Genomic DNA, 12,190 nt, shown 5'->3' with positions numbered 1-12,190 from the left:
AACGTGGGGACTGGCTACGGGCAGCGGTGGTGCCAAGCGAGCACGTTGTGGGAGCTCCACGAGCATGTCATGCAGGCAACAAGCAGCTCTGGGGGTGCCTGTGCTCTGGGGTCAAGGGGAGGCACTGAGCCACGAGGCTCAGCCTCGTCGGGGCTCAGCCTGAGGCCAGGTGGGCAAAGCAGAGCTGGGAGAGCGCGACTCAGTGATGGCTCTGCACCGGGACACAGAAACGGGGCCAGAACATCCGGGCAGCCCATCCGCTGGGGCATCTCCATCCACAGCACAACCCCAGCTCCTTCCAGCTCCAAGAGCCCTGGATCTACCCCTCGGGAGGGCACGGCTGCCGTCCCAGGGCTGGGGGTGGCCGAGCGCCCGGCGGGACCTGGGAGCAGCAGCAGCGTGTGGCCTGACCCGGTGCCCCGCCGGCCCGGCCCGGCGCTGCGCTTTGTTGTTTTATGGCGAGGAAATGAGGCTCAGGGGCCCGGGCCCTGCTCCTGCCGCCGCTCAGGACGGCGTCAAACCGGAAAGAAAACAAGGCGTGCGAAAATAAATGGGAAACCCCATCCTGGCGGCCCCGGGCCTGAGCCCGTCTGGCACCGGCGGCACGCTGATAGGGAGCGGCGGCGGCCGGGACACGGCGTTATCTGCCACCAGCCCGCCGGGCCCACGCTGCCCCGACCCCCTTGGGAAGCATGGCTGGGACTGCTGGGGCACCCGGGGTCTCACGGCTCAGCTCTGCCTCTCTAATCACAAAGAAGTAAGAGATTAAATCCAACCCCCCAAAAAAAGGGGCAGCCTGAATTCAGGCGGCCTCGCCGAGCAGCTCTGGCTGGACGCAGAGGCCATCACGGGTATTTTGGGGACACCGAGCCCCCATGCTGGCTGTAATCATATACATCCTGCCCCCAGCACCGTCACGGGGCCCCGATCCATGGCACCGTCAGCTCGCTTTTGGCGAGGGACAGCCATGGGTGCGTGACGCCCGGCGTGCCGCCCGCCCTGCCGGCCGGAGCGCGCTGCCCCGCAGCCCACAATGGGGGCGATTACATCTCCCGGCACGGCGGCTCCGGGACATGCCTCCCCACGTCCCAGCCAGCGTCTGATCTGATCTGATCGGGGACGGTCCCCTCCCCGCCGGGGCACGCTGCTCCTTGGCGCGGCCGCCCCATTGTTTCGGAGAGGAGGAAAAAGCTGCAGGGTGCCCGAAATGCCCCGCAACGAGCCATCCCTCCGCACGGCCCCAGGAGAAGGGGACAGGGATTGTTTGGTGAATCCCCTGGGCTCCTTCCCTCCTCTCACCCTATTGTCGGTGCTCAGGGGATGCTCCCAGCCCTGCTTTCTGCTGGGGCTTTGGGTTGAGCCCCCCAAGGGCGGCCGTGGGCTGCGGGGTGAGCGGCGCTGCGCGGGGTCAGGGCAGATCCAACCCCGCAGCATGTGGGACGGGCACGTGCTTGGGGCTGGCCGAGCTGCGGGTTGAACAGGAGCCATAAAAATGTCATCCCTGGCTCGCCCGCCTCAAAGCCAGGGGCTGACAGCTCCGGCGCGGCCCCGTTGGGGATTTCTCTCCGAAACGCCGCCTGCATGGGACCCGTCTCAGCTCCCAGCAGGAACCTGTTGCTGAAGGCTAAAAGCAGGGAGGAAAACCCGCACCCGCGGCAGGACGGAGGAGGCTGCGATCGGCGCTGGGCTTTCCGGGCAGAGGCGAGAGGATGCTCTCCCCTGCGGCTGCTTCCTGCCGAGCAGGCTCGCGGGCAGCTGGCAGCACCGGCAGCGGGGTCAGCAGGCGGCGGGGTGCCGCGGCTGCAGCGTGCCGGCCTTCCTGCCTCCGGGAAGAGCATCCGAGGGACAGGGACGAGCCGACAGAGGCTTTGCGTGGTGAGCAGGGTGCCCCGGCCCTCCTCGCCCTCTTCAAAGGCAGCCCCGAGGTCTGCGGGAGGAAGGAAGCGGCGCGGTGCTGGGAAGGGGCTCAGCATCCCCCAGCGGGGTGGGGGTGGCAGGGGACAGCGGTGACGGGGCGTGGAGGACGCGTCCCCTGCTCCGACGTGTGGCTTTGGCTCGCTTCGTCCTCCCTGTCACAGCCTCCCCCGGCTCAGGGCTGTCTCGGCCTGCCTTGGAGCAGGCTGCCCTTATCTCTGCCGCAGCTTCCCGGCGATAAGGGGGGCACGTCTGGATGGGAGCAGAGCTCAGCGTGTCCCCCCCCCCAGCTCTGGCTGTGTCACCGATTTGTCACCGAGCAGCCAGGGCTGTGGGGAGTTCAGGAGCTTCGGGGACAGCGGGACTGTGGCGGGATGCAGGTGGCACCAGGGCCCTTCGTGCCAGCCTCGGGGTCCCTGCCCAGTGAGGCAGAAACCTCTGGAAGGAAGCAAAGCTGACCCACCCCAACACCTCAGTGCCTTCCCCGCCAGGCCCAGGGTCCCCATCCAGCACCCTCCATCCCCCACCCCCCAGGAGCTCGGCCGGCCGCATCCCCGCGCGCAGCCCCGGCCGAAGCTCTCGCTCCAAGAGCCAGTTTCGCTTCACATTGGGGGATTTGCTCCAGGATCAGAGCCAAAGGAGGATACGCAGGGTGTGGGGTGCTGATAGCCACTTCCCCTCCCCACGTCCCGTCCCGTTACGCTGGGCCAGCTGCGAGCACCGGGCTGCAGCAGCTGGGAGGGGTGGAGGCCGTGGGAAGGATGCGCGCAGCCCGGGTACCCTGGGCACAGGGGCACCCCGGGGCCCCTCCGCCTTCCCTCCAGCCGCATCACAGAGCAGAGGGCACACAGCCCGAAGTTTCAGCTGGTTTTAATACTGTCAGTGACACCCCAGCAGGGCCAGCCCCAGACGGGCCAGGTCCCCTCGGTGCTTTCCAAAGCCAGCCCGGCCCCGCGGCCGCTTCCCGTCGCAGCACACGGGGACAGCATCGCCACCAGTGCTGCCCATGGGGACACGGCCCCAAGGCGAGGGCTTGTCCTGCCGCTGCCCTGAGCCCCTGGCCACGCTCCTGCCTGGCAGTGTCAGCTCTCACCCCTCTCCTACTACCACTCCCGCCTGCTCCGGCATCGTGAGGCTCCCCTCCAGCACAGAAAGGGAAAAATCAGGTTACAAAAAGGGTCAGGGATGCGACTGCCTGCCCACTGCACTTGGGTCGCTCAGCCACCGCCTGCTGCTGCTCCTCCCGGCATCCCGTGCCCAGCTCCCCGTCCCCACTGCAGATGGCAGCCACTGCTTGGCTCTGGGGGCGAGGGACCTGCAGCCCCCCCAATAAAAGGGGACGGTGGCACTGCTGAGGCTTGGAGGACGCTGGTGCTGGCACCCTGGGAATGTGATCAAAGGGGAGAGAAACAATTCCCAAGACCTCCCCCCTTAGGAGGGCAGGGTGCCCCCACCACCCGCACCCCGCAGACCCCCGGATTTGCTCCCTTGGGGAAAACAGCCTGGCTGGGGGCTGGGGAGGGCTCTCGGCTGCCAAAAAGCCAGACCCAGGGGGCAGAGCTGCCGGCCAAGGAGACGCGGCACTTTGTGATAGGAGCAGCCTCTCCCCCGTCTCATCACTCCTCTCGCACTATGCAGCACTGACACCACCGGCAAGGGGACTCGGGGCCTTGCGAAAGGGACAGGGGACCCAGCTGAGGGTTTGCAGCCCCCTGCGTGCAGCTGTGCGGGGAGCAGGAGGGACGGCGGGGGCTGGTTTTGGTCCCCCCAAAACAGCCAAGCCCTGAGCTCTGGCGTGGCGCAGGCAGGGCGCTGCTGCTGGCTGTAGCCTCGCTGCTGGAAGCAGAAGCGAAAAGGGGCAGAAAAGTTGGCTCCAGGATTTGCGGGGGGTCCTACGGCCAAGCCCCAGCTGCAGAAGGGCCCCTCGTTCCCAGCTCACGGGGCAAAAGAGCAGGACCCATCCCCACATCCCACCCACAACAGCCCCACGAAGCGCAGTGCTGCAGCCCCAGCGCCAAGGCAGGGCGGGGGGAGCCTCCCCAGCCCCATCCAGCCAGGGCGAAAGGCAGCGCCCCCGAATTTTCGGGGAGGGGGAGAGGGAGGCTTGAGGTGGGAGCGGGAGGTGCGCGGGGGCGGGCAGGGCGCGGGCCGGGCGGCGGGGAAGAGCAGCCCCGTCGGTGCTCTGCGCGCCGCCCCGGCGCCTACTCGTCGCAGCCCAGCAGCTCGACGCGCAGCGTGATGCGGTTGTGCCAGGCCACGGGCAGGATGCGCACGAAGCGGGCGTAGAAGGGCACGTCGAAGACGTTCTTCTTGTGCGAGTAGTTGTCGCTGTTGCCGTGGAAGATCTGGGGGGAGAGGGCGGGGGTGAGCACCGCGGGGAACCCCCGGCCACCAGCCCGAATTTCCCCTGTGCCACCCGACCCCGAGGCGTCCCCGAGCCCCGGGAGCTCGCCGCCCCCTCACCTTGGTGCTGTTGGTCTGGCTGTCCCGGTACACGGTCCAGGAGGTGCCGTTGTCACTGTAGGCCACTTTGTAGGCTGCCACGTACTGGATGTGGCCGAAGTCGCGGGCGCCTTGCGTGATGATGCCCGTCACCTTCTTCGGGTCCCGGAGGTCGATCTGGCACAGAGAGGAGGTTGGGGGCACGGCGCCGCACATCAGCGGGGCTGGCACAGCCCTGCCGGGGCAGCAGCGCTCCCACCCAGAGCATCCCGTGCCTCCCGGGGGTCCGGAGCACAGAAAACACCACTCAACCTCTTCCCCGGTGGCAGAGCAGCTAATAAAATGCTGTCATGAAATATCCGAGCCTTTAACACTCGCAGCATCCCTCCGAGCGACCCAAAGCGAGACACAAGCCCAGCTGCCTCAGCTCAGCCCCCGTGGGGCAGGGGTCTGCTCCCCGCACGTCGCTGCTGCCCCTTACGCACCGTTTGCTGAAAAGGTCACTGTGGGAAGGATGGCAAAGCTCTCCAGGCAAAAAGTAAAGAACCCCCAGGGGAAATGCATTTCCAGCAGAAAGCGATTCTGGCTGAGGAAACACGCGGTTCAACGCGGTCTGACATTTGGGCCGTGAGTGAGATGGTTTCTGTTCTATCTGCTCTGCCTCCTGCTCTGCCACGCTGTGCTACTGCTGCTGGCACGGCGCGGGGCAACGCAGCAAACGAGCTGAAAGCCTCATTAATTTAGCTCCTATTTTATGTTCCTTCAGGCCAGTACTAGCCATACATATCTGTATATTTATATAGATGAGTGTAAATGTAAACCTATCTGCACGTACACAAACGTACAGCCTTCAGTGCTACAGCCCAAGGCAGCGTGTCACTGCGACCCCATCAGGAGGCATTTCCCTCAGCTGCTTGATTTAGGGCTGAGGAGCAGCTGCTTTTAATCATTTCCCAAATAAAAGAAAAAGTGGGACAAATATCTAAACTGCTTTGTCCTATTATGTCACGAAATCATGTGAAAAGTATAAAAACAGCGGAGGAAAGGAAACCGAGAAGGAAATTTCAAAACTATTTGTTCCCATTCCAGGCTGGGAATGGAAACGCAGACCTGAGCTGTCCTGCAAAACAGAAGGGAGGAGGAGCTGGGGCTGAGGAGTCGGGGTCCGGAGTGCGGTCAGGGCCCCACGGGGGTTGCCGTAAGCCCCCCCCCAGCCCCGGGGCAGAGCCTGGGGCACGCAGACCCACCTGCAGCCACTCGGCCTGCCCGTTGTGCAGCGCCGTCCAGGCGTTGGTCTTGCCCGTCTTGTCCAGGCGGGCGTAATGGGGGTGCCAGGTAAAGGCGTCGATGCCCCACGTCTTGAAGACGCTGGAGGCTGTGATCTGCTGGTCAGAGATCAGGCGGGATTTCATGCCCAGAGGCTCCGAGCAACCTGCCGTGTTGAAATACACTGTAACACAACGGTTTATGCGGGCGGTGAAATGGAAAGAGTCCAAAGCACCAGCACCCCCACCGCAGCCAACAGAGCCCCTTGGGGCCGGGGGGCACATCCCGGAGGCACGGAGAGCAGAGCTGGGCACGGGATGGCACCGGGGACACGGGACGGCACCGTGGATGTGCGGGGCTGGCAGCTCGCCCACGCTCCCGGCCGCAGCCAGGACGGTGTTTTCGGTGCCGAGCCATTCCCTGCCTCACAGTGCCTCCTGCTGCAGGGACGTGTGGACAGCCCTGCAGCACAGCCCGGCACGAGGACAGAGCTCAGCGCTGAATTCACAGCTGGCACCGCACCTGGGTAGGGGCAGGATGCGGCCCGAGCCCCAGCCCGGCACGCTCACCCCGCTCGGGGCTGTGCCAGGCACTGCCTAGGACGTGCAGCAGGGCAGGAATGCGGGGAGGAGAAGGGAAAGCCGAGGGCTCCGGCTAATCATCAGTCACGTTTCCCACAGGACTTTGATCTTCGGTAGCTTTCCAAGCTCCCCGGCAGGAAAAGCAGCCGGGTCAGGGATTGGATGGGGAACAATAAAAAAACCCCAGCCGTGAGCTGGGACAGCTTGGGAAGGTGTTAGCAGCGTGAGAACGCAGCACTACCCGGCTGAGCTGATGGGATTAACAGCCTGCGCTCCCAAAAAGCTCCCGTGGGGATTTCCAGGCATCACGAGACAGCCTGAGAAAAACAAGCGCTCACTGGCCAAGTAGGGACGAGGACGGGTACGAGGGGGGATGCCCTGTCCTACGTCCCCTGCAGTGACCACGGGGTCAGCCTGGAGAGGCGAGACGTCAGCAGTGGATCCAGACCGACACCCATCCGGATTGAACCCCCCTGCCAGCCCCGTGGTCCCTGGGGAGGGGACAACCCCTGCCCAGCAGCCGGAGCCCGCGCAGAGCCACCTCCCCGCGGCACACGGCGCGCATTTACCGTTCATCTCGCAGCCGATGAGCTCGAAGCGCAGCGTGCAGGCGCGGCGGCACACCACGGGGTAGATGCGGATGAACTGGGCCGTGATGGGAGGGTCGAACATGTTGGTCTGCATGGTGCCATAGTCCACGTTCCCCTGGAAAACCTGGGAAAAGCAGGCAGAGGTGGGCACCCCAGCACCTCCTAAAAGCCCTTGCCCACCAGACGGACAGACCTCGGTGTCTGTTCCCCAGAACCAGGGGAACCTGAGCTCTTCGATTGTGCCCCCGAAGAGCGCACGAGCTGGCAGCAGCCCCAATGCTCTCAGCACTGCCACGTGATGCCCCGTGCTTCATCCGCACAGAGCTGCCCCCAATCCCTGCAGCTGCGCTCCCCAAATCGCGACATGCGCTCGAAAAGCAGAGGGGCGGCGTGCTTGTTTGCGTTCAAAATGCAGCGTGCTGTCAGGTCACGCTTCCATGCTTTTTTTTTTTCCAGCACTGTGCAGATGAGATAAACTTTTCTTTGTTTAAAGCGAGGCAGATATTCCCAGCCTTTCCCTGGGTGCACAAAAAAACAGCCAGGAGGCATTTCCCCTAAAAAAGTGCTGCATTCAGTGACTCGAGACCGAGATACGCGGTGGGCTCACGCTCAGCCCAGAGCCACGCAAGTTATTTGCTGGCGCTTCCAGGCCGTGCCCACATCCTCTGTAGCACGTTAACTACAAAGATGTTATCTGAATGACCTGAATAAATCAGCCCTGCTTCTTTGGGTGTGCTCATTATGGTCAATTAAAGAGCCGGAGAGCACTCCCGAACCGCCACCGCCCGTGCGGCAGCTTGGAGGGTCCCCGAGGTGGCTCTGACCCGGGTCAGAAGCGCTCCCCCGAGCTCAGGACTGGGCACACAGCCCCACCGCTCAGCCCACCTTGTCCGTGTCCTGCTTCTCGTCCTTGCAGAAGGTGAACTCCCTCCCGTCCAGGCTGTAGGCCACTTTGTAGGCGCGGATGTACTCCGACTTCCCCACGCGGCGAGCGCCTTGCGTGACGATGCCGCTCAGCCTCATCTTCCTCAGCAGGTTGGCCTGGGGGGGGAGCGAGAGGGTGAATATAGTGGGATGTGAGGTCTGCACCCACGGCACCACCCAGCCCGGCCGCATCACACCCAGGAACACCTGGGCACCGTGGGTTCCTCGGTGCTAAAGCCCTGCATGCCCTGGCCCCAGGTCTGGGCAGAGGAGGGGACGTCACCGCGCCGGGTGCCCACCGCCTTCTCCAGGACACGCGGCGTCCCGGGTGGCACCGTGCTAAACCCCAGCAGCAGCAGCTAACGGGGCTGCTCGCCGCTCCTCCCATAGGTACCTGGATCCACGGGCTCTTGTCGTAATTGCTGGAGGTCCAGGCATTGACGATGCCGTGGTTGTTGAGGCGGGCGAGCTCTGGCCCCCAGCGCTGGAGGCCGAGGAAGCCGTAGTGGACGGAGGAGGCCGAGAGCTGCGCGTCCGAGATGGCTCCTCCTTCCATGCCCAGGGGAACGGCACAGCCTGGGGGCGCGGGGAGGGAGGGAGGGAGGGAGAGCAGGGGCCATACGTGACCAGGCAGCAGAACCAGGGGCTCGTCTGCCTCCTGCCTGGGGACAAGGGGTGCCAGGAACTTACGGACGTGGCAGGACCTCCCGAAGAAGGGAGAAGGGCACTTGCAGGTGTAGTCGCCATCCAGGTCTAGGCAGGTGCCTCCGTTTTTGCAGGGCTGGGAGGAGCACTCGTTCTTGTCTAGGACAGAGGAGAGGGGGCTCAGGAGGTGACCCCAAAGCCAGCCCCGGGAAGAGAGGTGTCTGCAGAGCGAGGTTCCCCCAGGCCTGCTGGCACAGCCTGAAGCTCTCCTCCAAGCCGTGTCCCTGCTGACCGCAGGGCTGGTAACACGTGTGGAGCAAGCTGAGCTTTGGGGCAGCCCCTGTCACATCACCGGGATCACCACATCCCCTTGGGAGCAGGTCCAGGGGTGCCTGAGCTGCCACCTCCAGCCCCCCCCCGGCCCCCCAGCCTGCTGTACTCACTGTTCTGGCAGTGCACCCCGTCGTACCCCGCGGGGCACTTGCAGATGTAGTCGGTGAAGACGTCCCCTCGATTTGGGACCAACTGGCACTCGCCGTTGTTGTGGCAAGGGTTAGGGTGGCAGGGGCCTGGGGAAGGGGACAGGAGGTAAAAAGGGATGTTACATGGGCAAAGGGGGAAAATAAGAGCATCCTCTGTGTTTTCAGTGCCTGAGGATGCAACAGGGCTGGAGGCACAGGGCCACGAGGAGGGCACGCTGCCAGGCTCCTGCGGGCTGCCTGGTCCCCTGCACCTCACAGAGCCCCTGCGACGGGGACTCGGGTCCCTCCCTGAGCCTCACCTTTCTCTGTCTCATTGCAGTCAATCCCAACGTAGCCTTCAGGGCAGATGCAGAAGAAGGGGGCCTCGTTGATGCCGGTCAGGCAGGTGCCCCCGTTCTGACAGTGGTTTACGTTGCAGAAATCACCTGCCAGCAAAACCACGTGTCACCGCGAGCCATCAGGAAAAAAGTGCACAGAAAAAGTGGTTGGACAGAGCCCGAAGGTCAGCCCAGCGCCCAGGGGAATCCCAGGCCTGCAGCGCCCTTCCTGCTTCGGCTGCGGTGCCGGGAGGCCGGGGCTGGCCAGGCTGGGGCACACACAGGCATGAGCAGGACAGGATGATGCCAGGGAACGGGGCTGCTCACCCTGCTGGGTTTTGCTAACCAAAGTTAGTATTTACAAACAAAAAAAATCGTCGTAGGGGGAGCCACGTGCCTGCGCTCACAGCCACTGGAGACGGGAGAGGAGGAAGCGCAGGGTGCCGCATGGCCTCGGGGAAATTCCTCCCACCCCCAATCTACCCTGCCCAAACAGCTGCAGGGTGGCAACGCTCTCCATAAACCTCGACCGGATTCCCGCAGAGCTGCCTGAAAACCTTAAGAGCCCCACGCCAAGCGCAGGGACAGCACGTCGCTCGGTGCCACGCTCGAGTCGGAGCAAAGCTCCAACTCAGGCGGAGACCCAGCAGTGATCCCCCACTACCTGCGTGCCCTGGAGAAGGTGGAAGGTAATGAGCTGTGGGCTTGCTGCCTGGACCCACACCAAGCAGCAAGGCTCTCATTAGCCTAAGCTACTACTCAGCGAGCTCCTACTCATTAGCCTTTTAATAGCAGGGCTGCTCTGAGGTAATCCTATTCTTCCCGATGCTCAGCAACTGTAGGGTAGGCACCAGGAGCAGGCAGGCCAGGCAGGGCCCGGGCGTCCCACGAGGGTTTCCAAAAGGATGCTGGAGCTCCCTTAGCCCAGCCTTGGGAGACAGAAAACCTCGGGCACCGGTTCAAGTCGCTGCCTGCGCTGCCCAGCCAGCTCTGCATGACCTCATGCTCCATCAATGCGCTGCCATGAGCTACGGTGCGGGAGGAGAGAGCTCCTACACGGGCTGGTCCGTGGGGATGCCTTCGCCCCACACTCCTCCGCAGGTCCTGGGTGCATCCCAAGGATCCCCTGCGCACAGAGCTGCCTGTGTTGAGCGGCAGGAGCTGGCTGCCTCCTGCAGCACGGCGTGCCAGCGGACGTGTGCGCCCTGCCATCCTCGCGCACGCCGCTCCGACGGGGGAGTTTCTGGGGTGGGACACTGCGGGAAAAGGAGCGAGCGGTGTAAAATTCCCTGCATATCTTCCCAGGGCTGGGACGGGAGGGGTCCCGGTGCTAGATTTATACTTCATTTATTCCGAGGGAGCAGATTCTCTTTTATCCCCTCCCAGGAATAATTCCTCGGGTGGCGGGTGTCACCGGCCAGCCCCTCGCCCAGCAACAAGGCACGCCGCTCACATTTTCCATCGCTGCAAAAAGTTTTGGATGCTCCTGCTTTTTGGGACGTTTCAGGGCTGGTGGCGGAGCGGTTCAGCATCTCCATCCTCCCCACACACGGATCTCTCGGGTCAAGGACGGAGCTGTCACGGGCTGGACAGCCAGGAACCAAGGCCACAAAGCTCAGGCACCGCTTTTGGAAATGTTTGCTTATGTGAGCCCACAGGCTGGCCAGAAGGCAAAAATAACATCCTCCGAAAACCGGCGGGGCTGGGGGGGGGTCAGGTCAGGGCTGCCTGGGGAGGGCCGAACGGGCGCCCTCCCGCGCGTGGGCTTCGCTCCCCTGGTCCCTGCTCACACCCGTCCCTTTGGGGTCACCTTTATGGGGTCAATCTTTGGGATCACCCTTTTGGGGTCAGCCTTTTGGGGTCAGCCTTTTGGGGTCAGCCACCCCACTGTAACCCTTGGGGGTCACCCTTTTGGGGCCACCCACCCCACGGTGACCCGCAGGGCGCTGCCTCTCCCCGCGGCTCCCGGTGCCGCGCCGCGCCGGCCGCTCCCAGGGCAGCTGTTTACACGCTTATCTCAGCCCGAAAGCACGGGACGGCCCAGCTCGGCTCGGCTACTCCCGGCTTGGCAGCCAGGAGCGAGCTGCGACCCCGAGCTCGCCCCGCCCGGCCCCTCTGCTCCTGCGGGGGCTGCGCGCACCCCCCGGGCCCCCCCCCCTGCACTCACCGGCCACCACCAGCAGCAGCGAGAGCCCCAGCCCCAGCAGGAGCAGCGCTCGCCACCGCCTTGCCGGCTCCATGCCGCGTGCCGAGCCGTGCCGAGCCGTGCCGAGCCGTGCCGAGCCGCTCCGCTCCTGCTCCGCTCCGCCGCGGGGCTCGGGGCGGGGAGTGACTCGGGGCGGCCCGGCACGGCCCGGCACGGCCTCACGTGCTCCGCCGCCCGCCCCCGGGGTGGGACCGGCCCGGCCCGGCACGGCCCCCCGGAGCCCTGCCGCCGCTGCCCCGCGGGTCGGGCTTCAAAGGTAGAGGTGGTTAATTAGTAAGCGCCGAGCGAGGCGCTAATGAGCTCGGGGAGAGCGCTTGGGGCGCGTGGGGTGCGCGCTCCGGGGCTGTGGGGGCGTGCTGGTGGTGCGTGGGGTGCGCGCTCGGGGTGCACGGGGTGCACGCTCAGAGTGCACCGGGTGCACACTCAGTGCGCAGGGTGCACGCTCAGAGTGCCTGGGGGGCACACTCAAAGTGCACAGGGCGCACGCAGGGTGCATGGATGCACACTCAGAGCGCACGGGGAGCACGCTCAGCACACAGGGTGCGTGCTCGGGGTACGTTTCCTCTCCCTGGGTGGGCTTCCCCTGTGTTCCTGCAGGGCGCTTTGGAGCTCAGGGCGCATCCCACACCACCACGCACAGATCAGCCCAAGGAGCCCAATTTCCTCCGGAGCAGCCTGCAGCCAGGCCGGGGACAGCCCCAGAGCCCAGCACCACACATCTGTTGGCTCAGCCATGAACAAGACCCTCTTTGAGCGTTGTCCAGCCCAGACCCCAGGGGAGGCCGTGCTGGAAAAGCCCAGCCGTGCTCTCCAGAGCTGGTGC

General features: G+C 64.7%; 1 protein-coding gene across 3 annotated transcripts; it reads right to left on the bottom strand.

Annotated features, from left to right (window-relative positions):
• Positions 1-2,768: 2,768 nt before the first annotated feature.
• On the bottom strand, positions 2,769-11,520 carry MFGE8 (milk fat globule EGF and factor V/VIII domain containing). Of its 3 annotated transcripts, none has more exons than XM_040569926.1 (10): positions 11,329-11,520; positions 9,144-9,269; positions 8,806-8,931; positions 8,408-8,521; positions 8,112-8,293; positions 7,679-7,834; positions 6,773-6,917; positions 5,604-5,788; positions 4,378-4,533; positions 2,769-4,259 (listed from the first exon to the last, which is right to left on the bottom strand). In XM_040569926.1, exons 1-10 carry the CDS (start codon positions 11,399-11,401, stop codon positions 4,116-4,118), a joined length of 1,407 nt encoding a protein of 468 aa, XP_040425860.1. In that variant the 5' UTR covers positions 11,402-11,520; the 3' UTR covers positions 2,769-4,115. The 3 variants fall into 3 exon arrangements, with proteins under 3 accessions (XP_040425860.1, XP_040425859.1, XP_040425858.1); XM_040569925.1 differs by having other exon boundaries at positions 5,604-5,806; positions 11,329-11,506; XM_040569924.1 differs by having other exon boundaries at positions 8,112-8,521; positions 11,329-11,487.
• Positions 11,521-12,190: the final 670 nt, after the last annotated feature.

This window comes from Cygnus olor, chromosome 11 (genome assembly GCF_009769625.2).
Source record: "Cygnus olor isolate bCygOlo1 chromosome 11, bCygOlo1.pri.v2, whole genome shotgun sequence".
Classification (NCBI taxonomy): domain Eukaryota; kingdom Metazoa; phylum Chordata; class Aves; order Anseriformes; family Anatidae; genus Cygnus; species Cygnus olor.
This window is presented reverse-complemented; position numbering and strand designations above follow the sequence as displayed.

Bases quoted from the DNA above. Each gene is read 5' to 3' on its own strand.
- MFGE8 (XM_040569924.1), bottom strand. From the start codon at position 11,401: ATGGAGCCGGCAAGGCGGTGGCGAGCGCTGCTCCTGCTGGGGCTGGGG. The intron at 9,270-11,328 runs GTGAGTGCAGGG...TTTTGCTGGCAG, and splicing joins GCTGCTGCTGGTGGTGGCCG to GTGATTTCTGCAACGTAAAC. The intron at 4,260-4,377 runs GTGAGGGGGCGG...CTCTCCCCCCAG, and splicing joins GCCAGACCAACAGCACCAAG to ATCTTCCACGGCAACAGCGA.